This window comes from Denticeps clupeoides, chromosome 16 (genome assembly GCF_900700375.1).
Source record: "Denticeps clupeoides chromosome 16, fDenClu1.1, whole genome shotgun sequence".
In the NCBI taxonomy this organism is placed as follows: domain Eukaryota; kingdom Metazoa; phylum Chordata; class Actinopteri; order Clupeiformes; family Denticipitidae; genus Denticeps; species Denticeps clupeoides.
The window spans coordinates 12,279,710-12,305,425 of record NC_041722.1 but is presented as its reverse complement, the minus strand read 5'-3'; the positions used below and the strand labels follow the sequence as shown (position 1 = coordinate 12,305,425).

The window sequence follows — 25,716 nt, the reverse complement described above, 5'->3', positions numbered from 1 at the left end:
AACATTTAAGAATCTTTAATTTCACACTAGTAATAAAATTGCATTACAATTTCATAAAATAAATGTTCCAGTTTATATATACAGAAAAACAGACTGTACAGACCTTCCAAGGTTTTTTTTTTCTTTTGTCTTTTTTTTTTAACCCTGAAAGGGGGATAGAGAGAGAATCAAAACCCAGAAACAAACATCACAGAAACATACAGGCGATACAGTGCTCAGCTAAGCAGGCACAACTGTACATTAAAACTTGTAACTGCTCAGTGTTGGGGAAAGGAACGGCCAAAAAGTACATTTACACTCGAGTCCTTAGGGACCGAAAAGGGGGGGGGCTTTACCGTAAAAAGTATTGCAGGCAAGCAGACAGACGCTCATCTCTCTGACTACAGCGGAACGTCCCGAGTGCGTGCATGAGTGCGTTTCACGTCTGTGTGTATTAGTGTGTATGTGTGTCGTGGTTATTTTTTTTTCGTGTGTGTGTGTGTGTGTGTGTACACATGCACGGTGGGCTTCCACTGTCACTGGCCGCTCGGCTTGGCTATTGGACCTGTGTCTCAAAGCTCCCGTTCAGCTGTCCTTCCTCATAGTCCATCTGACAAAGAATCATGTTGTTCTTTAGGAAAAACTTGTCCCCCACGCAAAACCTGCAAGCCAAAAACACACACACACACACACACACACACACACATTACTCACCAGAACTCAGTCAGATTTCCTTCCTGAGTACAATACAGACTGAAACCGGGACACCACGCCGCCCGGATCAGCAGTTCCGCGTTATTATATTATATGGCCGTTCTATGGCTTTGATCGCTCGTGTTGGGCTGCGTCTGGCACACGTTCGAATGCGTACTGTATCTTCGGTTGATTCAAAGTGCCTTCTGATGTGACCATGGAGGTTCAGTTTTCTATGTGTGTGTGTGTGTTGTTTTTGAAGGGGGAGGTGGGCTGTGGCATTTCAAAGCACGTGAACAAGAGCTCTGGCTCCTAATAAAAGCAATCCGCCATTCCCAGCCCTGGCACAAGCGTCATGCCAGTTTCCAAGGAAACCTCGCCACCAAGTTACTGATGTTAATTAATGCCAACGTGCAAAATGTATTTCTGGCTCGGCTCTGCGTTTCAGGAATGAAACAGCATGCACGGATTAAATTTAGTTTATATAAAATAGCAGCCCCGGCCTGAAACAGGCAGCTGATTAGAGATGATCAGAGGCTGGCAGAAGCAGCCGCCGCTTATCAGTCGGCGCCACACAATGTGCCGCCCTGGCAGAGGGCAGAGAGGGTGGCACCACCTAACAGGAGAGATTCGGCTTTTCCGTGCCAGCTCGGCCTAGGCGGCGTGGCTGTGGGTAGCGCCGCACTGCAAAAAGAGCCCCAGTCCTGACAACCTCCGACTTCTGCACATTAATAACCACTTAGCAAGATGGCTTCTCCGTTCCCCTGCGCTGCTTTGATGCTTTTCGAGTGTTACTTTTTTCGGAAAGAGGCTAAAGTGTGGCGTTACGCAGCCCTGGCTGTTATACCCCTCTGCTGCTACGTTCCCTCCACTGGCTCCCAGTAGCTGCACGCATCAGGTTCAAAATACTGATGCTGGCCTACAAAGCCAAACATGGAGTAGCACCATCCTACCTCACAGCCCTTATTACACCTCGCACTGCACCTCGTATACTCCGAGCCTCCAGTACTGCTCGCCTGGTCCCTCCATCTCTGAAGGTAAAAGGAAGACGCTGATCTAGACTCTTCTCCGTCTTGGCCCCTTCCTCTTTAGAGAATATTTAGATTAACTTGTAAACTCCTTTTGTCTGACTTATGTATAGACACTACAACAGAGTGAATAAAAAGATTGTATTCATAGTTGGGGGTCCAAGAGAACCAGAATTGATCACTTGATCGATGGTAACATGGAAGCACGTTGTAAGTCACTCTGGATTAAATGTAAATGTAAACACTGTGGAAAGGCTGGCTGGCTGGAGCTCAGGTACCCACACGGGCTACAGTAGCAAGTCAGCAGCGTAACGTGCCGCCAGGACCATTCCTTATTCCCAGTGAAAACATACTCTGGAGCTCCGTGTGTGGGCCTGGGCACAAGCCACAGCGAGGCACTCCACAGCGGGTCACACGGTCACACTCTCCTGCTCCCCGGGAATGTTTTCCAGGATGATCCTCACAAATCTTCCACTCTCCGCCTAATTCCACCCTCCCACCCCACTTTTCGCATTCAGAGATCCACAGAAACGTGCGTGGAGAGCACGGGCGGGCAGACTTTTTAAAATGAAGCATTCGGGGGATGAAAAATGAAAGATCAGGATCTGCCTGTTAGTCGGCATTAACTCCAAACGGCATTTGGTGAATGAGCTGATTGTCAGATCTTTCTAATCCTGGGTGGAGTCACACATACAAACAAGGTGGACAAAGGCAGATAGTTTGCAGATTAATAATAATAATAATAATAATAATAACAATAGGTTTATAGAGAGAAAAAAAGATTTATTTCTGATAATAGCCACAGAGAATTATGTAAATCGAGAAAGATAAAAAAAAAAAAAAAAAAAATCACACAGTTACGAGTGCGCTCTTTCCTTACCTCTGGTTACAAAGCTGACAGGCAAAACAGTCCAAATGGTAAACATTATCTCTGGCCCTCATCACCATTTCAAAGGCTGGGATGAGTTTACTGCAGGCGGCACAGTTCCCCGTCGTACCGAAGAGCCTGCAAGAAGGAACACAGCGGCGTTTTACGCCCCGTACCTGCTTCCGCCCTCCCGTTCCCACCCGCCCGTGCTCACGGAGAAAAGGACAATAAAGATATCAAGGCGGCCGGGATTTAAGTCTCAAAAGTGGAAAATGTGCTAAAACAAATCTAGCTTTGGTACGCACTTGGTGTTTTCTTGTTAATGAGGGTACAAACCTAGATGTTAATTCTTTGCTAATGATCTAATTAAAACGATCACATGGTTCTAATCCGCTTCTTCAAAGAGTTCCCCCTTAGCACGTTGCGAAAGCAACGAAAACAGGTCCGAGGCGAGCAATTGAACTGCTCAGTGATTTTTTTTCTTCTTCTTTTCTTCAAATCCAAACTAACTAATGAGACTTTGCTCCAACCAAAGCCAGCTGGATTTTTCACATTTTTTATTTTTTTTTACACAAGAGGCTAAATTCTATAATGTAGTCAAAAGTTCAAAAGATTCCTGTTGCAAGGATACTGCACCCATTCCACCCTCCTCCCGCCGGCCTTTCTCTCGCTCCCGAAGTAAAGAGAGCCCGAGAGAATGAAGGCGAAACGTAACCTTGGAGAGGTAGCTAGATGTTCGCCGGTGCGCCCGACAGATGTGCAACTCAAATTTCTCTGCTGTTTGTTTAAGCTTATTAGATGGGAAGCCAAACCATCAAGGTCACAAACGGAGAGGGAGGCAGCGGGGCAGATCTCTTCTTCCAGAGCCCTCTGCCGCATTTCCATTTCCATTTTCCAAGCCCCTGCCCCTGTGTTTAATTTGGAGATTTTGAATCGCAGATAGACTTATATATTCCGGGCAACGGCAACGCACAGGAAGAGAGAGAAAAGCTCGGCGAGACGGGATCAGGCGCCACCGGATTGCCACTTTGACAGTATGTTAAACACTTTCTCCACGCACACACCCCCCCCCCCAAAAAAAAAAAAAGTTGTGGGGCACAGTCGGGAGAGTCAAAAAAAAAAAAAGTTGTCCTCCCTCCTCCATATTAGTTTCTCTCGGCTGCTCCCCCCCCCCCCCCCCCCCCCCCCCCCCCCCCCCCGTCGCAGGCGGCGTCTCCCCGGCAGCCCCTGGCTTTTAATTAGGGGGGCGCAGCCCCAGCGGAGAGGCGGTGTCGCTACAGCGGGTGCGCGAGGTGTTAAAGCGGGGCGCCGTTGGCAAGCGGCAAATAGGCGTGTTTGCGTTGGACCCCTGACACTCTGCGGGGACCGTGCAGCCCAGACAAGGCAGCGCTTCACAAAGGCCCGCTTATTAAAACCATCCTTGTCAGACTCCCGACTTACTGCCGAGTAAGTGCTTTTTTTCTTTCCCTTCCTCGCGTGCGTTAAACTGCCGCGCTGAACTTCTTCCTCTCGTTATCTTAGGGCTCACAATTGGGCCAAATTCCTGCCACGGTCCGCAGTCCTCCCCCCCCCCCCCCATACGGCCCCTGGTGTGACACCGACGACCTGCTGGCCCCGGGGGGACAGGTCACGGACACGAATTTTGCGCCGTGTGCCTCGCCAACTCTGCCCTAACACCCCACCCCCTCCATTTGCCAAGGTGCATTTTGGGTAATAAGGGAAGCTTCCCGGCCCGGGGAACTGAGGGGTGGTTTTCACATGAGAGGCCTTCTAGTGACGAGACACGAGGCCACCGCTTAATCCCAGTGTTGTCGGACACACGTACATGCACAAATGGAGCAGCAGAGGGGATTAAGCGTTCTGTCGGAGCAGAATAGATGGCCGAGGGTGGCACGTTCTGAGACTGAGAGAAAAGGGTAGAGCGAGAGAGCGAGGGAAGAGGTCAGACGTTTTCAAACAGCATTTTTATCTAATAACTCATAATTCGATCATTTGAAATGAGTTCTTAACTGCCAATCGTGACCCCTGTCACTGAGTTTAGTGCATCTGGCCACGATTTTTTTTTTTAGCTGCAATGAACGTCAAGCGATACTGTGGCCGTCCACAAACGGATAGTCTGTTTCATGGCCGCTTTCTTGAGGGAAGGACGAACTGAAGAAAGAATGAAAAAACAGACTTTAGTGGTTAGTTTAAGTGGATTAGAGGGTTAGGGACACCTATTTGAGGGGTCACCCACAAACTGTGAAGTACAATAGCATGGATTTTGTGGCTGTATAATTTAAGATAAAGTGAAACCAACCATTATATCGACAAGGCCATTTAATGTGACTTTCTCGGGAGTGCGCTGAAGGACATTCTTTGGGATTTGCAGGGTTCTTTTTTTAAGATTGTGTTAATGACTGACATCGCATAATCCCAGTGCATTTTTAATTGACAACATCATTGCTAACAGTGATTAAAACACTGGGCTATGTTCCAACATCTACAGTTGCTCAGAGCAGTGCTTGGTGTATGATTTTATTCCTATTTGGCCCCTAACCTATAACTTATGAGAGTTACAGATGCAATACGTATGCAGTATATACTTGGAGATGTCAAATTGAACAAAGCAAAAAAAAATATTCTGTCGATTTAAAAATGGTACTGTGTGATATAGCCAAGCCACCAATTTTCTTACAAGTATGCATTTATACAGGACATATACAGTATGCAACAGTCCTATTCAGCAAATATTTATAACCATGGCATTATCATATAAATATGAATGTGATGCTGTGGTTTCCGGGCTGAAACTATATTCAACATCAACTTACTGTACATGAACAAGGCAGAAGAAGAGCGTGGCGAATTCGTATTTCTAGTCTGGTATGACTGCGAATGCGGAAAAAAAAAAATTGAAATAAAATTATTTTACCCTTTATAGGACTCTAATTGGCATTAAGGGAAACATCCTTCTCCTGGCGTCCTGCTAAGTAGTAGTGTGATTCGGGTGGCTCTGCAGAGACAGGTATTCTCCTCGGCTGTTTGAAGGTGCGGCGGCAGTAATTTCTCTGAAGTCTGCACCAAGCTCTCTGGCTCTTTCATGTCGCTTTGTGATTACTCTCTGCGCCGCTATTCCCATACACTGGGCTCACCATGAATTTACACTCGCAGATTTGCTATCGCTTGTAAACAGCTCCGCGGGTTCCTTCAAGAGTGCGCTGGGTGTGCAATTCAAGTATTTCTGCAACTTTTGTACGTTTCGGGAAGTTTGCTCCCAGTTTACTCCTATTATTTCCCTGTTGTGTAACAACATGGCTGCAATAAACCAGTAATGAATTTACTTAATTAGCTTGACATTCAGACTACACATACATAGACTGATTTATTAAGGCATAAATGAACAAATTTATGAAGAAATAAGAAAAAAAAAAAAAAAAAAAAAAACAGAACCACACCCCTTAGATAAAAGGAGGAGTCATGTTTTTCAATCTATGTGTCCAGGCAATCAGACACACCGGGCTTGGTTAGGTCACCAGTCTGTAGCCATTGAGAAAAAGATTTGGCTAATTAATCTGCTGTTGTGCTCCGTAATGAACGAGTGTGTGGAAAACTGCTAATAAAGGCCGGCATCTCCTGACGGAACGGTGGCATGAAGCGAATGTCAAGTGCAGTGGGAAAGTGGCGGCGAGCTGCAGTCCAGTCCGGTGGGCTGGCAGGGGGTCCGGGGAAAGGAGGAGGAGGGTTGGGGGATCCGAAGAACGTTCATTATGTTGCTCTCGCTGCTGAAGGACAAATACAGACAGAGCTGCGCTCATAATTAATGTGCACATGGCAGCTCTCCAAAACCACGGAAATAAAGGAAGTGCGTTTGATCTGCCTGTCTGTCCTTAATGAAGTGCTTCTCTGTGTGGGGAAAGGGCTGGGCTGAGCTGGGGGGGCGAGGAGGATTGAACTTTATTACGCGGAAAGGGGGGATGAATTCCTTTCGTCGGACCAGACCTTGGCGTGAGGCTGTGTGCCGGCCGGCAGCCCCGCCCGCTGAACAGCGGCCAGCTCCTTTTCAGCGCGAGTGGGAAAGTTTTTAATTTGTTCCATAATAGAATTCATCTCAAGCATCTCTGGCCATTAAGTGGCACACATTTGTCTTAGGCCGCGCAGCAGACGAGTGGGATGGATTTCATTAGGGCCATCAGGGCCCTCGCTCTCCCTTTCTCCACCCCCCTCTCCTCGTTCAGTCCATCCTCCTCTCCGCTCTCTCTCTCTTCCTGAAGAGGCCTTTTTCCACCTCTCTGAGATCACAGTCAGTGCAGCCAGCCCTCCATGAGTCCACATTTTACCCAGAAGGCCACGTTGCAGAAGATAAGGTCAGCCCCTTTGTAATGGGTGCTGAAATAAATCAATTTTTAATTGTTTCAAACGGTCTACCTCCCACTCCATCGTTCCTGATTTTCCCTTTTTATGTGTCGTTACCTGCATCCTATCTGGCCCCCTCCCTCATCTGCTCCATCTGCCCCCTTGATGGGAAATCTGCCACCGCATCCTAATGGCATTAAGCCTGGCTGGGACATGATGGATGGAGTTGCCCCCCCCCCCTCCGGCCCCAGAGATCACATTTCCCCTTTGACGCCCGTCCATGTGTGGAGCGGAGGCCCTGAGACGCTCCGGAGGTAGCGGACCCTGAATGCCGTCTCCCTGCCCCCCTCCCCAACCCTAAGGCACCATCTCTGGGATAAATGATTGGATCTTATTGGGACACCCCAGGGACTGCGACTTAACGCCCAGGAAATAATCATGTTTAATTTAGCAAGCAGATGGCAGGAAGGCAGGGATGGCGTGGGGGGGGGGGCAAGAACATTGAAGCAAACACCAGGCCGTTTGGAGAACACCCCCATCTCTGAACCGCCGGTGTCTTCCGAGGAGCCTCCAGGAGCTGCTTTACCCCCGACCGCCCACCTCGAACCAGCAGCCGCGGTTCCAACCGTCGTGACTGGCAGCACTTTTATGCCATGCAGCCTTGGGGATGACGAGCCCTTTTCTGATGTGTGTGTGTGTGTGTGTGTGTGTGTACAGGTCGGCTCGCTCACCTCAGGTAGTCCCGGCGGCAGAGGATGAGGTTGGCTTTGGTGTAGAGGGTGGAGCCCACCTCGCCTAGACGGCAGTCGCAGCAGGCGCACTTCAGGCAGTCCTCGTGCCAGTACTTGTCCAGGGCCTTGAGCAGGTAGCGGTCTTTAATCTTGCGATTGCAGCCGGCGCAGCCCTTCTGCTTCCCTTTGGGCTGTACGGAGAGCATCGGCACACCTGTAGCGATAAGGAGACAAGCGGCCTGCCGTGATTCACCGGGCCCACGCCCACGCCGGCGACTTGATAAGGCCGCGGCCCGCGGAGGCGTGCGCCGGAGCAGAGATAGGAACCCGGGTCACTTTGGACCACGTTCGCCTTTTGCCTCGGCCGCTACGAACGAACGCCGCCGGTCGCCGGCAGGGCATCGACCGCCAAAATCTGCACTTTATAAAAAAGGTGGGCGGCAGGTCGCCTAAAAAGCGCGCGGATGTTCGTCCGCTGAGGTATTTAGGCTTTTTATCAGGTTAGCGACCGCGGTATTTCATCTGAGCCTGCGGATCGGCGCTGTTTGGGATGGCGGCGGCGGCGCTCTCTCCTGGGCTTTGTTTGGTATAGATTAACGTTAACCTTTTAAAACGCTGTTGACCACAAGAAGGTTGCTTTCAGCCCCCAGTGAGATGCGTTATGGCCTAAGTGCCTCTCAGCACACACACACACACACACACACACTCACAAGTGTAAAACAAGGGCAGGACTCAAATGTGGGGAGTGTGTGTGTGTGTGTGTGTGTGTGTGTGTGTGTGTAACCAGAACACAAATGGCCCGGCTGTCACGCAGCTTCCCCTTTAAGTGTTCCTTTTAGCCTCCTAAAGGACAAATAAAGTCCATTTAATAACAGCACTAAACACTATTAGTCTATGTGTGGCTGACATTTGTGTTTGGGCTGAAAGCCACCCCCAGGCCACGGCTGGTAACCGTGGCACAGGCGGCACCCCTCCGCAGCACTAACAGGTCTGCCACCGCTGAAAGCCCAGGACAGCGGCTCTTAAGACACTCTCTCACACACTGAGCTATTGATCCGTCTAATAGAACAGGCGGCCGCCGATGGCACTCACGTCGGTGCTTTCAAAACACGTTTCTCTTAAAAAAAAAAAAAAAAAAAGAACCCAGCGCCCGTTCCATGTTACAGTCACAAAAAAAATGCACACACACACACACACACACGCACGCCAGAACAGGGCCGCAGATTTGTACAAATCACCTTTTACGTTTGGATTGCTTTATCTCTTTCTCCTTTTTTTGGGGTTGTTGACCGGACAGGGGCGGCACGTTCCTGAAGTGCCGTTCTGTGTAGCGGTCGCGGCGTGGCCGGCAGTCAGGGACGCCGCGGTTTCTTATCAGCAGCCTGTATGATGGCGCTTTACTGATTAGTGCCACTAGGCATGCATTAACACCCCCTCATATATACACACACACACACACACACACACACACACACACACACACATGCTTACACACACTTCTCTGGGCTCAAGCGCCTCCAATCGCTTTCGTGCAGCAACTTTGTTCATCCGAATATCAGAGGTTCTCACGTTTCCTTTCTCTAGCTCTTTGACTCAACACACACACGCACACACACACAGCGAACTTTATCGGTTCCAGATTTGTTCAGTAACTTCTGACCATCCACACATCAGTAATAGCATGAATGTAATATAATTAGCATTTCCCCCTTTAAAATCCCGGCCAGAGACAGAGTGAGCTTGTTAGTAAAATTTATAGTTTGGATGTGAATGAGGGCCCTGGTGGTATTCAGCCCTTCTATTTCTTTATCAGAAGTGGGGGAAAAAAGGGGAGGCTAATTGGTCCAGCGCTGCTGATGGGAACCATCAATTAGTTTTCTGCCTTCCCTCCAGCTCCCTCACCTCCCTACTTTCCTGCCCGCTCCTCCCCAAAGCGGCCCCCTTGAAGCTGACGCATTAGGATCACAAAACTCGCTATAAATACCAATGTTCGGTGTAAATGAAGCTAAAAAGCTTCAAATTGAAGCCACACTAGCTGAGGGCGGTCTTTTTCTACCTGCATTTCATGGCTTGTTAGAGGATCTCTCTGCAGGTACGCCAACAGTGCTCTCCTGTCAGGCTCCTCACAGAACTAAAAACAGTCTTAATGAGGAGCGAGCGCCAGTCTGTATGTGTGTGTGTGTATGTGTGTGTGTGTGTGTGTGTGCGTGCGCACGCATAGCAAGGGAATCAGGCTCCCTTCAATTCCCTTAGGGATTGCACAAAAATCTTTAATTTGCCTTTTATGACAGCTAATTAGTTATTCTATTCAAAATCTTTGCTTTAAATAAGAGAACTAATTATACACAAAGGTCGTTCCCCCCACCTCCAGAGAACCACGCATAATTGGTTTAGACCCCCCACCCCTCACGCGCACAGCGCCATCCGCCATCTCTTTTAACAATGTATGTGTGTGTTTTACACAAAGTTAGCAAAAGAGCCGGCTTAACCCTTTCCGTGCGCCTGCCTGTGCCTTCCCATGATGCCGTGCTCAAAATAACAGCTCTGCGGAAGGGCAGCACGGGGTCTCCGGATTATATATAAATATAATATTAATAATTCTACATCATCTCTGCCACTGCAATTCAGCACGTGGCAAAAAAAAAAAAATAAAAATCTAGTTGTACAAACAATTATACGAAGTGAACGCTCCCTGCTATTCATTTTTTTCTTGTTTAATGCCAGGAGACACCTAATTTATTTATTTTTCATGTTCGCGTCAGAAGTGCACATCGCTCGCCACACTTCACACCACACACCACCTTTAGCCGAGCGAGCAGACCTCCCACTCCGCTTCCTTGGAGAACCAAAAAAAAAAAAAAAAAGTAACATTATGAAAGGAAACGGCAGCCGAAGAGGCAGCACCCACTTAATCCAATCCATTTAACAGGTACAAGTGCCAGTGACCTTCCCTGTGTCATTCGGTGTCACAAAAAGCATTCCTCTGTCGCCTATGATGATTCATATTCTAAGAGTGGATGCATATTTCCCTTTAAAAGGGGCACTTTCGTCTTGCCAAACATCTTTTCCAGAGAAAGAAAAAAAAAAAAATCATTTGCCATTAATACTTAGAGAACAGCCTGTCATCTTCTTCCGGCGTCTCTGCCCTCCCCTTTTTAAAGACCTTATCGCTCTCTGGAATATGTACAGTTACGCTCTTGCATTTGAAACTGTCAGACCATGTACTTTCCATTATAGAGATAGCATCCGATTTCTATGTAGGCCCAGTTCAAGTTCCATTTTGCGGCTATCAAAAAATCAAATCAATGTGGTACCCCTTTTGATGTATTTAAGGTTTAAAAGGAAAAAAAAAAAAAAAAAAAAAAAAAAAAGAACGGATCCGGGTGCTCTCGAGGAATCGTTCCGAGGCTCTACACGCGCAATTATCACATCGGTACAGCAGGGCAAGATGTCTATAGGCTGAAAAAAGTATTCACGGGTGAGGAAATGAGTGTTGGGGACACTTTCTTTACATGACGTGAACTTATCTCTCAAATGAGAGTGTCGTGGTGGAATTGAAATGTGCCACGTGTGCCCGTGCAACGCTGGGTCACTCTCGGTAATTAAATTGATTTGATCAATTAGGCGGATTGACACCTTCGTGTGCCGACTGTGTGTGTGTGTGTGTGTGTGTTGGGGGGGATCGGTAATGTACGACACCATTGCACTTCTCGTCAGGCAGACTGGGCCGGGAGGAGCTCAGAGATGGTAGGCCTGGTGTAATTACCCCTCTGAACCATCGTAAATAACGGATCACAGCCCCGCGATGACGTCCGCTGAAAGATGCTTCCCGGTGACATCTGGTGAGAAATGACGCTCTCTGCACACCTGCCGCTATAAGGCTGGTGATAATGTGCCCTTTCCCTTCGAAAGGCATCAGACAAGCCAGGATGTCTCATTACAGCGTGATAAACAAGACCCCCGCCGTTTGGGGGCACCCCGTGAGATTTGGCAACGGGCATGAGCACTAATGTTCAGTGGCTAATTTATGACGCACAACGGACCAGGGCTCTTCAAATCTGGCCCCTGAATCCGAGTCCAGACCTAGTTTTCACTTCTCTCAGGCAGAGTTTAATGATGACTGATTCTGATTGGCTCACAGGTGAAGAATCACTAGTACCTGGAGGCCCCGAGGGCCATAATTTGAGACAGATCTACCACAGACCCTACAGGCCACGACAAGGTTCATTTTGGACCATTTTTAAAAGAATCCATGGAAAGTCTGGAGTAACACCCTTCATGTTGAGGACTATACAGTGATAATGTTGGACATGAACGTTGTAAAACAAACTTTCTGTCTGATTCACAATGCAATGCTGAGTATATCTGATTTCATAATGGGGAATGCACCATAAAGGCATTTTTTTATATCATATGTTGTATTGTCTTCGATCTTTGAGCCTAAAAGTGTAAAAAGAGACTCCTGAGAAAGGATACTGATGTCTTGTGGGATCGGATCTACCTTTTAGAGTCCAGACACTGTAATGAAAACAAGAAATTCATGCTGCTTACGCAAACCATCCCCATTGAGCCTCTCCTGATGGACGCTTGGGCAATGGCATAAATAAAGAAATAATCGTCATAATCCAAATGAGAATCTCTGAATCACTTTGCAAGGAGCACCCGCCTTTATTTGCCTGCGCGTTCACGGTGAACACCGTGGCGATTTTGAATAGAACTTGTCCCACCGCTGAGGCGGCCTGGCGCAGAGGTTAATGGGCAGCTTTGGGCAGATGTCCTGCCATTGTCCGTGTGAATCGGCCGCTCTCGAATCAGCTCACATCACTACGGTAATTGAGCCTGCAGACACCGATCCTCCTCCGTCGGCAAGACCAAACACAAGACATTTGGCCATCATAACATCAGGTGGAGCACGGCGGCCCTGGGCAGCCGAACGCAAAACGGAGCGGGTTAGAAACGATAAAGGCCGAGCATGAAAAATGAACAAATTACCGCCGCTTACGTCGGTGGGGCGGGGCCTTTCGGGCCAGGCCTGCGGCCGGCGGGTGCGAGCTAATGAGGGAGTGTGGCGTATTTAGTGTGCATTAGGGCACTCGTGATCAGATGTGTCAAGGTTGCAGGCCACTCCGTGCCAACGGCATATTCCGATTATGACATAATTAACGGGCCCCTGGGAAAAGAAGGAGCGAAGGAGGCAGAGGGACGGGCGCGGCCGAGGAAGGAGGCTGTTCGTTAACCAGATGCACTTTTGCAAAGTTTTTTTTTTCCCCTTCACAGGCCAGCGCCACTAATAAGCCCCGCTGAAACGGAGCCGCCGAGTCCCCTGCGCTGACCCCGGCGGTGCCCGGATAAGGGAGGTTTTTGTCTCCCGGAATAATTCCTCTTTTCACATGTTACAAGTGTCGCGACCCCCGTGGTCGGCGGCCACTCTCCACCAACCGTAATTACTCCTGATCCGCTGCAAATGAGGCCGCCGCATTAGGCCTGCAATAACACTGGCCGGGCTTCAACCGCCGGCGGGGCCGGCCCTGGAACAGGGCCCCGGCGGTCATTTCCATCACGTCAGCGGCTGCATTTCTTACGGCCCGAGGCTTCCCTCCTCCTTTTTTCTCTTCTCTTTCCTGAAGTGAGGCTCACGGAGCATGTTGCCTGCTCGCGGTGTCGGCTGCAGACGTGATCCCAATTAACGGATAACTTCATTAGCCCCCCCCCCCCCCCCTTCTTCTCGCCCCGCTATTATTTTTAATTTATTCACATGGGGTTAATTAAAAGAAATGTATCAGAGCGATATGCAACAGCTTTCTAATTAAATTCATTACTGCTTATTTCCAGATATGAAAACTGGCAGAGTTTGCAGAGTTATTACAGAAGGCGACTTGTTCCAACACTCGGGCCGCTCCGCCTGGAAGGTGCGCTGTCTGCCGCCCTGCCTCCAACCAGAAGAAAAAAAAAAACGCAAAAGAGTGAAGAATTGCGGGTGGAGTCGGACCCTGGTTACGCAGGGAGAAGCTGCCGGGGAGGAATCAGCCAATCGGCCCTCGTCCTGCTGTCGGCCCCGCTCTCCAGCTCTCCAGTTGGCCTCGAGCGGCCGTTTGTTTTTGGGCCTTCCTCCCTCAGCCAACGCTTCCATTTGGGTCCGAGTGCGGGGCCACGCCGCCAGTCACCCCTCCTCCACGCCCCCTGATGAATCATCTTCATGTACGTGTGAATTCGGTTCAGCATTTCTTCTCCTCCCCACAGATTACATTAGCATCTGAATAAAGGAATAAATCCGTCCATTCTCAGACTACATCTTTTCAGAGTTTGATAAAGGGGACAATCTTATCTGCCATTTTATGGCTGCTGGCAGAATGTAACCATTAGCACTGTCACTGCTTTTCTGCCATCCGGCGCAGAATAACGCCGAAACACTTTTTAGCCCACATTAAAAATGCATTCAAGAGGCATAAATGCAGCTTGCTAAAGTTTGAGTTACTCCCAAGGTTAGGAAGTGATGTATGAAATCCGGTCTCCCCGGCAATTACTGCACACTTATTATTTCAAAGGATGTGGCAGGAGACAGGTGTGCCATTCAGAGGCCTCGCCAGGGTGAAAGCGGGCGAACCGGCGCGCAGCGGACCCCCACTTAGGGCGCTTAAAGTCGAATAATGCAAATTCCCCGCGGGGGGCATTTGTTTAGCGAGCGGCCACCCCCGCGTTACTTGAGCGGGCTCTCGGGCGCCCCTCCCCGCACTCGGTAGATACCGGAGGCTGGCGGACTTATTGCGGTAATGGTGGGCCCTCAGAGGGCCGCGGTCGAGCAGACAGGCCACATTGGGGCTTCGGAAGGGAAAACCCAGCGGTGTTCTGCAGTGTCGACGTGCTCGACGTTCCCCTCTCGCGACACCACCTTACCGTAACCGTAACCGTATCTGTGAACGCCACTCCGTCACTTTAAAGTGTGTGGAGGAGCAGAAGGAAGCGGGGAGCGGCGCGGAGGGCCATTACGGGCCGCTCCAGCGTGCGCCCCAGCTGCCGCCCACTAATGGCTCAAACTCCCTCGCTCGCTCGCCTTTCCGGGCTGGTTACATGTGCTCGGCGCCTCGAAACCATGCGACCACGCCCCAAAAAAAAAAACAGAGGAGTGGAACATAAAATAAAGCGCCATCACTGGTTTTAATGAATCGTGCTAGCTGCCATTTACTGAAGGTGGACTAATGAAAGGGCGGAGCTTCAGTGAGCCTTCAGACGCATTCATCATTTTAATTCGTGTGATTTGAGCGTTTTAAATCATGATATCGGCTTTGATATTGATACGCATTTAGACCCGCAGGTTTTTGAAAGGGAACGTTCACATACGGGACAGGAATGAGGTCCCAAGGACAGTCACCTTTCCAGCTGTGGAACTTTCTCCTGAGTAGACTGAGACCCTGGGGTGGAAGTAGCCTAGTGGGTAACACACTTGCTTATGAACCAGAAGACCCGTGTTCAAATCCCACTTACTACCATTGTGTCCCTGAGCAAGACACTCAACCCTGAGTGTCTCCAGGGGGACTGTCCCTGTAACTACTGATTGTAAGTTGCTCTGGATAAGGGCGTGCCGTGTGTTCATTTTATAATTTTACATGCTTGTGACATCCGGCTAAGGTCTGATCATTTTAAGAACCCGCCGCCAAACATTGTGTATTAAAAAAAAAAACATGCACAAACAGATCAAAATCCATTTTATATGTCTTTGAAGCAACGAGTGACTGCCTGGTGTTAATAGGGGTTGGTTTTTTACACAAAGAGCACATTTTTATTTCCTCTCCTTACTTAAATCAGAAAGTGTTTCAGTGTCTGGGTTCTGAAATGAAATATTGATTTCTCTTGATTTTAGGCAGAATTTTCAATCAGCCATTTGGCATGAGGGCATGTTCATCATATTGTCCCTTTAAAAGCACTCTCCTTTAAGTAGTGTATTTATATTTTTTTAAAAATGTCTAATAAAATAAAAAATGCCCACACTGATGCTTGTTTGCCTGAACTGATCAGGAAATGGACTTCTCATTAGACCTACACAGCCTGCTTCCTGATCTTCTACTGTAACGTTCTCATTTTGAAAATACCTGAGAGCTATCGGAGGAGAATTAAACGCGCATAAACTGTACGAAATTGAAATCGGCAGGCAAATATATGGAGCGCACGCAATTACGGCGGACGCCGGGCGTACATGAACTGGATGCTGACTGTCCAATAACTGTGGACCTCCGCGCAGTTCATATGTCAGTGCCTGGCCCATCCCATTATAAACATAAACAGGCATGCTAATACATTTAGCCAAGCAATTCTACAGGGTCACCCCATCTCGGGCCTGCAATCTCCAGAAACATTAAAGCACTTTAAAATGTTTAAATAGTTTCCTCCTTCCCGGAATGGCAAATTGAAATCACATCTTGAGCCGAAAAGCATTACCTGTTTCATAATTCAGTCGCACGGCCCCCTCCCCGGACCCACTAATCCCTGCCAGGTCTCCTCAACAAACACACAAACACACACACACCAGCCGAGAGGAGGGAAATAAAGTTGTGGGTTAATGAGTGCTTCCACAGACCCTCCCTTACTATAACCTTACACACAAACCCAGTACGCACACCCATCAAAGGGCCGAGCCTTCCATCTTCCACAAGTAAACAAAGAAATATGTATCTGGGGAGCGTTTCAGGGCGGATTGAGCAAGGTCTCGGTTCACAGGTTTAATGGCAGATCAATCCCGCTTGGAGATGGAAACGTGCATGCGTAAACACACACCGTCGCAATAATGCAGCGGCGTTCGATTTCCCCCATAAATGATTCAGGACAATGATGGCTGCCTCGCGAGCGATCAGCGACAACGGAGACAACGCAGGTCGTTTTGTTCCTCTAAAGATCTACTTTTCACACCTCGCCTCTCTTTTGTTAGCGCGCCGTGCATTAAGGACACCACTGGTTGCGCCAGACAGGACGTGCACATGGGGGGGGGGGTCAGTCATTGTTAATGAACAGGAATGAGATCCCGAGCTGCGCCTTCGAACCCCATCAGAGCCCCACGCGGGTATTGGCGCAGGTATCATTAGTGAGCTTTTATCAAGTTACGGTGTGTGATAAGGTTAATGAGGAGAGTTTATAAAGTCTCCTCAGCGTTTCCACCACGCCGCCGCCAAGGAAGACACGTAACCCGAGTCACTGTTCATTTACTTCGTAATTAGGGAGCGCAACCGTTCCATAACTTTTCAAACAGGAATAAAAAAAAAAAAAGATGACGAGGAGGAGGAGGAGGAGGAAAGCACCTGCTTGTAAACTTGTGTAACCAAGTTGGCTCATTATCGGTAACTAAAGAGGGAACAAAAAAAAAAATGAGAAGAAGCAAAAAAAAGTACGGAGGAGTGAAGGAGGTATGAGGTAAATATGGGAGAGGAAAGAATTGTATATACTGTATGCTGAGGGAGAGAGAGAGGGAAAAAAAGGAGAGGCAGGCTGTGATGGGATGGAGCAGAGTGTGACGACCTGCCGTAAAAAACTATGTGTGTGTGTGTGTGTGTGTGTGTGTGTGTGTGTCAGACAGGGCGACTCAACCTTGCGATGAGAAGTGGCAGCGAGCCGGCTACAACAAGGCAACTCGGGGGAATAACATGTGGTTTAAAGAGCAAAAAGGAAAGTAAATTAAAAACCAGCTACTGTAAAATCATCAATATGTAGCCGGAGCCCCTCTTTCAGTGGAGCATATGTACCATTACCAGCAACAAATCCGCCGGGATGGGACATCTCTGCTCCAGCCGCCCTGCTGCACGCTCTTCTTAAAGCAACAGAACGGCCTCCTCGACCCCCCCCCCCGCCAAAAAAACAAACAAAAAAAAAACGGGCGCGTCTCCGACGGGAGCCGCATCAATCAGAGGGGCGGGGCGTTGGGAGTAATGGCCGTGATGAATTTAAACGTGCCATACCACCGGCCGCCGGTTTGTTATCGGCCCAGAGCCTGACGGGCCCTCCCCGGCCCCCAACTCTCCGACTCTCCGAACACTGAACCTGTCTGCATTCGTCTCAGAACTGAAGGTGAGAGATAAGGTCGCTCTGAGACATTTTAAAAGGTGGCTGGAAGTGACGGCGGCATGTCAGAGGATCATATAAAAGGCTCCCTCTGTTACCCGGCGGTCCTTTTCATGTTTGCCGAAATTATTTCAGCACTACATACACTTAAGAATAAAAAAAAAAAAAAAAAGAACTCTATGGAAGAGTGTGGCTGTTGTGAGGCGTGTGTGAGAAAAGACACCACGAGGACATTCCATCCGCATCACCAACAGTCCTCACCGGCCTTTCAGTTCTGTTCAGACTTGTAGCAGTGTTACAGTATACGTGTGTGTGTGTGTGTGTGTGTGTGTGCCTGCGAAGTACGCAAGCTCGGGATTTAATAAAAGAACACACTTAGAACCCCGGCAGTGTAATTGAGTTTGTGATGAGAGCGACCATTTGCATCTGAGGCAGGTGCACTCTGTTTCTGGGAGGGAGTGTGTGTGTGTGTGTGTGTGTGTGTTGGTTTGATGGGAAATGATACACATCTGCAGTCACCGATTCGAAGCTGCACGCTGATAGTGATCTGGAGCTCTGGGACCCAGACAGATCTGTGCCTACTGTTGTCTAACAGCGAATCTGCATCGGAATCGGAGAAACGGTCAGATTTCCCACGTCTCTGTGTAAACATGAAACATTCTGCACAGTGAGAGCAACAAAAAAAAATCTTTTATTGAAACATAAGACCAGAATTCAAATGTCGCATTTTGAAAGCCTCTGCATTATCGATACAAATGAAGCGTGAAGAGAAAAGAAAAAAAAAATCTAAAACCCCATAGTTAATAACGAAAGTGTTTCTGTGATATTAAACTCTGGAATAAGGAATCATATTGTGCGAGACCCAGGGCAAGGAAAACATTGATGTAATTTCAATATCTGAAATTGGTAAGTTTAATTGAGAGTAAGAACAAGCCAATAAGCTGAGAAAATAGCAAATACAAAGGAGAAAATTACATTGTGGAGCGGGGTGGGGGTGGGGTTGGGGTGCAGAAAGACTTAAGAAATGTATAAAAGTAATCTCCAAGTGGAAATTAGAAATCAAGCCGCAGAAAAAAAAAAAAAAAAAAAGAGGAATAACAGAAAAGAAATATTACTGTCCACTTTCTAAATCAATATAACATCGCTACGAGACAGAATTACCATGGTAACTCGGGTAAAGAATGAAGCAGTTCTTATTATTTCAAAATAAAAATCTGAGCCCGGAGCCCAAGTTTTATTACAGCAGCTGACAGATCACAGGGCCATATTCATTTGAAACATTGCTTTTCAATCACGGGCTTTATGAATGTACAAATTTCATTGGACAGCCACTGTGCCGGGGTCATAAATTAAGGCACGGAAAAAGGTAAGGGTGGATTTATCATCAGTGCTACAGAAAGGAGGGTTTTTCTTTTTTTTTTTTTTTGCTCTCCTCCTCGCCTCGTCCAGAGGAGCCGGAGCGTCACGTGATCAGCCCGGGCCACGTCTTCAGCCGGGGCCCAATTATTCCTGCCGCTGCTTATAGTTTTTAATACCTTGAAGGGAAGAAAATGGTTGAATTGTGGGAATTAAAAGTTAATTGGCAACTTCCTGTCTGAGTGGGTAAAGGAAAGATATTCACCCTTCACTTTGTTCACTTTCGAGAGGTAGCCGTACCTTTATTTTTCCGACATTCATCCCGCATTACACCACATTCGCTCTAATTACATTTGCGTATTACTGACTGTCTGGTGCACATGTAGTTGCAGGAGTTTCGGTCACGTGTTGCCAAAAACAGGCGGTTCTTCAATAAGTAGAACCACCACATAATTAGATATTTTAATAGATCCTCATTACTCTAATTTAAGCCGGTCTTGATCAGTTGGGCTGCTAATTGAACCCAATGAAGTGAAATGCATGACCCAATATTTCAGAGGAACTTTTACATTTTTTTTTAATAAAAGATCGCTCGACTAAAAGATTCCTGGCATAGTAGGTCACAACACTAATGCAAGCGTTCGGTGAGCGTTAAAAATAGTAGAATAGAGGGAATTGATTTGTATCCTACTTTCCTAAGAGGGGCTCGAGGAAGAAGGAAACACAATTATCTTCCTTCAAGGGAGGGCTGCTTATTTCCCAAGATCGGTACGACACTTGCAGTAAGTACAGTCCACAGATAGGACACCCGCGCAAGCAAGCTCTTGCTTCATACGCTACTCGAGATTTATTGCAGTGTTGCACAATTTCTTAATATCACTGGACGTAACAGAGGTAAAGGGCCCGTGTCTGCGGGGACGGGACTGGGACGGGACTGTTCTCCGTTCTGGACAGCGGGCTTCCAGGAACGTGTCTTTCATTGTGAGGACGTTTGTGCGAGCTCTGCACATGCACACGCAGCGACAAGCGATGACGCCACCAGCCCTGGACCGCCCCGCCACCACAACTCGGGGCCGCCCTCGGCCTCGCTCGCCCTCGCTCGCTCGCTCTCTCGGCGTCCGTGCCAAAATGCCAGCACAGTTGGTCGGCCCCAGCAAGCAAAGGGTGAAGCTTTTAGGCAATGAGCAGCAGGTGATCTCAGCTTCTCTGCAACTCCTAATGCTCCTAAAAGCCACTCTCCCTGGTTCTGTAATTGGGCATCAGTAGTTAATGTAGTATTGACTGCATTACATGGTCCTGTGCATCCTCTTTCACTAATGCCATTTGCATCACCTTGTACATTTACCATATTGCTTAGCCAATAGCTGTTAAAAGCAATCCGAATCATGAATCATACAGGGGGGGAACTTTTAGCAAGACAGACATCCAAAGGAAACAATTTACAGTTGAGTTAATCTGGGTACATTAGCAACACACAGATTCAGCCAGACAGACCAATTTATGCCTCCACAGCGTCGCCTTTATTGGTTTTTATATGGGCTGGTGAAAGAGTGCTCGGCTAAAAGAGATATGAAATGTCCATTTTCAAACATAAATAATGGCTCTAAAACGCACGCCATTACTCTGAGAGGGGAAAAAGCGCCCCCCCCCCCCATCCCACTCCCCAAAACCCCCCCGGGGACAAAACGCAACGCGCGCGATGATGACAATACTCCATGAAAGACGGCGGGGTCGGACGGGGTTGTTGGGGGGACAGGACCCCGGTGTCTCGGCGGATGACGCACGCGCGGAACTTTCGGGTGCGAACACTCGTGCACGCGGGCGAGCGTCACGACGCGTGGAAGTGCGTGCGACGTGTCCGTGTCGCCGCCGGCGTCACCTCCCGGGGCGAAACGGGGGTCCGCCGGGCTGTCACCACAACTTCACACGTTCTCTCTGCTAATCTCTCCGGGTCACGATAACATGACGCGTAAATATATATATATATATACACAATAAACGTAATAAATGGGAAAAAAAGTCCGTAAATGCGTGACGGCAGCTGCGGCGGCGACAGGTAAGTCGGGTCGCACGTTCCCGCCGGCCGTCCCGGTTCGACGGTCGCGCGCAAATCCGGTTCCGACGCGCGAACGCGGACCAGACGGAATAATACAAAAAAAGGGAGCCGGCTCGCCGAGCCCGGTACTCACCCTCCTCCTTGTCCAACACCATCGTCCTGAGGAACGAGGGCTCCGGCTCCAGGCGGTCCGTCCTCGGCTCCAGCACTCTCCAGCGGCCGGGCTGCCTGGCGGTCGGCGCGGATCGTTCGGCGGGCGTCCGTGTGCGTCTGCGGCGAGCTGTTCGGTTCAGTCGCGGAAAGCCATGTACGAGCTATTTCCCGGTGTGTTTATACGTGTGTGTGTGTGTGTGTGTGTGTGTGTGTGTGTATAAAAAAAGAGACGCGATTTCTAGGATTCTCTTCTGTTGTTAATTTATCGGCGGGAGCGGTTCACACGCGGTGGAAGCCGGAGCCGCGAGTCGAGTCTAAACGGAACCGGGTCGCGTCGGTGTATTCCATGCGAGAGGAAGAAAAAACAAAAAAAAATGTAAAAAAATTAAAAAAAAAAAAAAAGCCCAGCGACACGGACGCAAAACGCGCTAAATTCTACAACCAACTTTGACCGGCGCGGCGGCGGCGGCGGCGTCTCTTCCGTAAAACGAACGGGAGGTCGTGGCTCCGCTCCCGCCGTCCGCTCTCCGCGCTCCGCGACCGTAACTATGTTGGAGAAATCCGATTCTCGAGCTCGGCAGCTGCTGAGATCGTACTCGCTCGGCCCCTTCTGCCCCGATTTATGCGCCGCGCCCGCCGCCCCGCCGCCGAATAAATGCGCGCGAGCGAGCGCGCGCGCGCGCGCGCTTCCCCGAGACCCCTTCGGATTCCCCTGTTAATTAAATCAATTCATTATGCTCAGATCTGATTAGCGGCCCTTCCCCTCCGAACCCCCCACCCCCCCTCCCTCCTCCCTCTTTGAATCAATTATTCAATACACAAACATAATTGCTTGTGCCAGAGGTGTCTAAGTATTAGCTTATTTAACTCCAAGGACACTAATTACCCCTAGGGCAAGGGAACTTTTCTCATTAATTCTGACAAAACACAAAAGCGCAGCTATGGGAAGGCGCGTGCGTCCCGGTGAGCGGTGGAGCGTCGAGTGCGCATGTGGCGGTGAGAGAGAGAGAGAGAGAGAGAGACACTTCCATCACGTAAGGTGGCGACATCCTACAGCGTGTGTTTTTTTTTTCTTCCCTCTTCACTTTTATACGATTTTCGTGATTGTTGTTTGTAGATGTGATGACGGCTTTTCCGTTTGTTTTTGTTTTTTTGGTGACCGGTCATGTCGCCGGCCGTCACGGTGTCGCTGTCGCGTCGGGGAAAAGGGCCCGAATGGCGGCACTTTCGCCCGCTCCGCGGAGCCCGTTAACCAATTAAGCGGGGTGGGGGTGGGGCGGATCCCGCAGATTAACCATTAGCAGGGTGGAGTAAGTTACGGTCGCGTCCTGCCGATCCGTCATCCCGTCTCCTGTCTCCTTAATTGCCACATAAATCGATATTTATGGGAAGTGGCTCCACCAATCAGAGCAGCCCCCCCCCCCCCCCCCCTCCTTGCGTTGTGACCGATCGCTTCGCGACGCAAAGCGTGGACTCGCCGTTTTGCGACGGAAGATTTTTACCCGCCGAGGAACACGCGAGACGGATCCACCCCCCCCCCCCCCCCCCCCCCCCCACACACACACACACCACCCGCTCCCCCGCCTCCCCGCGATCAATCGTTTGATCTTTCCTCCGCTGGCTCCGGTCTGACATGTCTTGACTTTTCATTTCTACAGTCTGATAGATTGATGACTTGTGACCTACCGTGTACGTCTGCAGTCCTCCAGCTAAAGTGCGTGACAGATAATTAATTTGGCCGGAGTGTGGACAAGAGTGGAAACGATCATCACGTGGTCCAGTTGCATCCAGCCATGCATTGTTCAGGTACATGTGATCCCGTATGTATGCGGTGCGCCTGGACCTGGTGATTAAAAAGGGACTGTTAATGTGCCAAATGTCGAAGTCGTCGGTAAATATGACGGCACGGGAGCCTCGGCCTGCTCTCCTGACCCCCGCCCCCGCGTACCAGGTTGTTGGTGTGTGATAGATGGGCTCATCAGATCACAGCGTGAAGGACACATGCCGCTTTAGGCTGCGCCCTCTCCGTCTATTAAGCCTCCTATGAGCGACTTGCGTGTATGTTATAGCGGGGATAATACCCCCCCCCCCCCCACCCCACCCTCAGTGCCTTGATGGCTCACTGAGTGATTGAGTGGTTTTTATGTCTTCCCCCCTCTCTGATGGGATATGGTTCAGACACCGAGCCGGACGACGGGGTCAGCGGTCGGGCCCACACAGCCGCGTTAATTAGAAACCTTTTTATTTTTAAATATTTTTTATTGGGGTGGGGGATTGGAGGATTTCGCTTTAACCAATTTCACTTCCTATTTACTTCCGGCCTGCATGCAGCCACCACAAATCATCTCACCGTAATTAACCTCGCCTAATCAGACGGCGGGCCGGTGCTGGGCTCCTGCTTTGTCTGTGGGCTGAATACGACTGGACGCGGACTGCGGCAAGAGGATGAACAGAAGCCCGCGCTGCACCTCATAATGGCTAAGGAGATTATAAACCAATATCAAACATGGTATTTGCCGAGTGTGTTCAATTGAAAGCGGCCCTTTATATCGAGGGAAGTCTTGCGGGATGGTATTTGGAAGAGGTCAGCGTTTGTTTTGATGATATCCGGCTAAATGGGATAAATGATGCGCAGTGATGGAGGCTGCGTTCTCATTCAAACGCCAATTAAAAAGTCGTCCTTGTTCTTTTAGAGTCTTTTTCCCCTCTCTTCTGTGGGATTGCGGTTAAGATGTTTCCTTTCATGTCTGAGATTGCGCGAGTGATGCTTCATTACAGATAATCATCTTAAAAATTTTAATTGCTTCATAACACATTTTCCGTTTCATGCACACATTTTATTTCGCACCGTTAAAGCACAATTCAGGTGTTTTCAATAAAGTTTTTTTTCCCCCTTCTCAGAATGTTGCTGTAATGCAGTTAGTCTGACCCATCGGACCTTTCTGATACTTCTCAGAGAGCTGGTGTGAAGGCCTACCTCCCAGTGGTGGAGAGTGTAGTTACACCTCACCACCACCAGTGGGGCACTGCACCATCCTCAGCTCTGGGTCTGTCCTACATGCAGGCATCATCATGTTTACAATCTGTAATGTCTGAGGTCACTTTTGTCGCAATTACACATTATTTTCTAGTTATCACTTTTTTCACGTAGTACCAAAAATAGCATCTTATTGGACCGAGTAGATGAACATTTCCTACTATATGTAGTGTGTTAGGTTTGTGTAAAGTGAGAGCAGAAAGAATCATTTAATTTTTTACCACCTTTAATGTGACACATAGCCTGTCCAATTCAACTAAAAAAAGACACTTTGATTAACCACAGATACATTTCAGCTGTCTTAATAGGACGTCCCTCACATTTACTCAGTTCACTGCTACAAGCAAAATTTATGTCACAGCGATCTTTCAAAGCATCAAAGGGATCTCATTGTTGGGACAATATGAGAAAATATGGGACAACGGTGACATTGCCAAGGACTGGACATACTTCCAAAACTGAAGAAAAGACAAGATGCAAAATGGAAGTCTTCCAAAACGTGGGGAAGTGTGTTATGGTCTGAGGATACAAAGGTTGTCCGAAGCTTTTGGCCGTAATTCCAAATGGGATGTTTTTTTTTTTCACAAAAACAACACTCTGTATCCCATAGAACGATGAAGATGAGATCAACAAAATCAACAAAATAATGACTTTAGCAGATACAATTTTAGGTTTTGCAAAGTTTAAGGGTTACCCTTATGTAATTTTTTTTTTACATTTTTTTATTTCCCCAACAGACTGTTTGTCTTTCAGTTCAGTTGCACAGGATTTAGAACAGGTGGGTTTTTAAAGGGTTAATATCACAAAAACCCTGCATTTTAACACGCCTGTGAACGCTTTTTGTTTGTGCCACTTAAAGTGTTTCTGTGGAGCCCCTCCTAGTGGAAGACCACTGTAGCTCTTTCGCTGTCCTGACGTAAAAAATACTGCACTCTGCGCTTTTAAAACGCATTCGGCAACTTCGCAATATGCTGCTGGATTTCCAGGCTGCAGAATTTAGCGAAGGCAGCGCAGAGCCACACCACTGAGGGCCCCCACAGCAATCACCGTTCAGGACGTGTTACCAAGGGTCCCGGCCAAAACAGACTAGGTGTCATTCGGGGGGGGGGGCGGCGGTAAGAATTCCCTTCCCCAACATTTAATCCAACTTTAATCCCAGTCATTAAGAATTAGACATGAGGTGCTGTCCGGCTGTGCCTCCAAATTACAATCAAACGGCTACCAATTACACAAATTTTTGACGGTAGATTCTCTTTTCAACTGCAAATTAAGGCTATTAAGAAAGACTCCTTTTTAATGCAAAAGTGACTAATTAACCAACGGATGGGAAATCTGCAGCCCAGATATCAAAAAAGTGCTCGGCGCACATTGCAGAAACACAAGGGAACCAATTAGTTTAATTATCAAAACAGCTAATTAAAATTGCAGTTCCTAAT

The 25,716-nt window shown here is 48.5% G+C and overlaps 1 protein-coding gene and 1 long non-coding RNA gene across 2 annotated transcripts in view; one reads left to right on the top strand and one right to left on the bottom strand.

Annotated features, from left to right (window-relative positions):
- Window positions 1-21,952, bottom strand: lmo1 (LIM domain only 1). The gene is made up of 4 exons (XM_028956936.1): window positions 21,224-21,952; window positions 7,635-7,848; window positions 2,581-2,706; window positions 1-641 (listed from the first exon to the last, which is right to left on the bottom strand). Exons 1-4 carry the CDS (start codon window positions 21,243-21,245, stop codon window positions 536-538), a joined length of 468 nt encoding a protein of 155 aa, XP_028812769.1. The 5' UTR covers window positions 21,246-21,952; the 3' UTR covers window positions 1-535.
- LOC114766258 (uncharacterized) overlaps window positions 20,972-25,716 on the top strand; it is a 35,885-nt gene continuing 31,140 nt past the window's right edge. Inside the window, exon 1 of the long non-coding RNA XR_003742761.1 lies at window positions 20,972-21,090. This is a non-coding gene — a long non-coding RNA (uncharacterized LOC114766258). The remainder of the gene's footprint in view (window positions 21,091-25,716) is intronic.

Bases quoted from the DNA above. Each gene is read 5' to 3' on its own strand.
- lmo1 (XM_028956936.1), bottom strand. From the start codon at position 21,245: ATGGTGTTGGACAAGGAGGAGG. The intron at 7,849-21,223 runs GTGAGTACCGGG...TTATCGCTACAG, and splicing joins GGTGTTGGACAAGGAGGAGG to GTGTGCCGATGCTCTCCGTA. The intron at 642-2,580 runs GTAAGGAAAGAG...TTTGGCTTGCAG, and splicing joins TGTCAGCTTTGTAACCAGAG to GTTTTGCGTGGGGGACAAGT.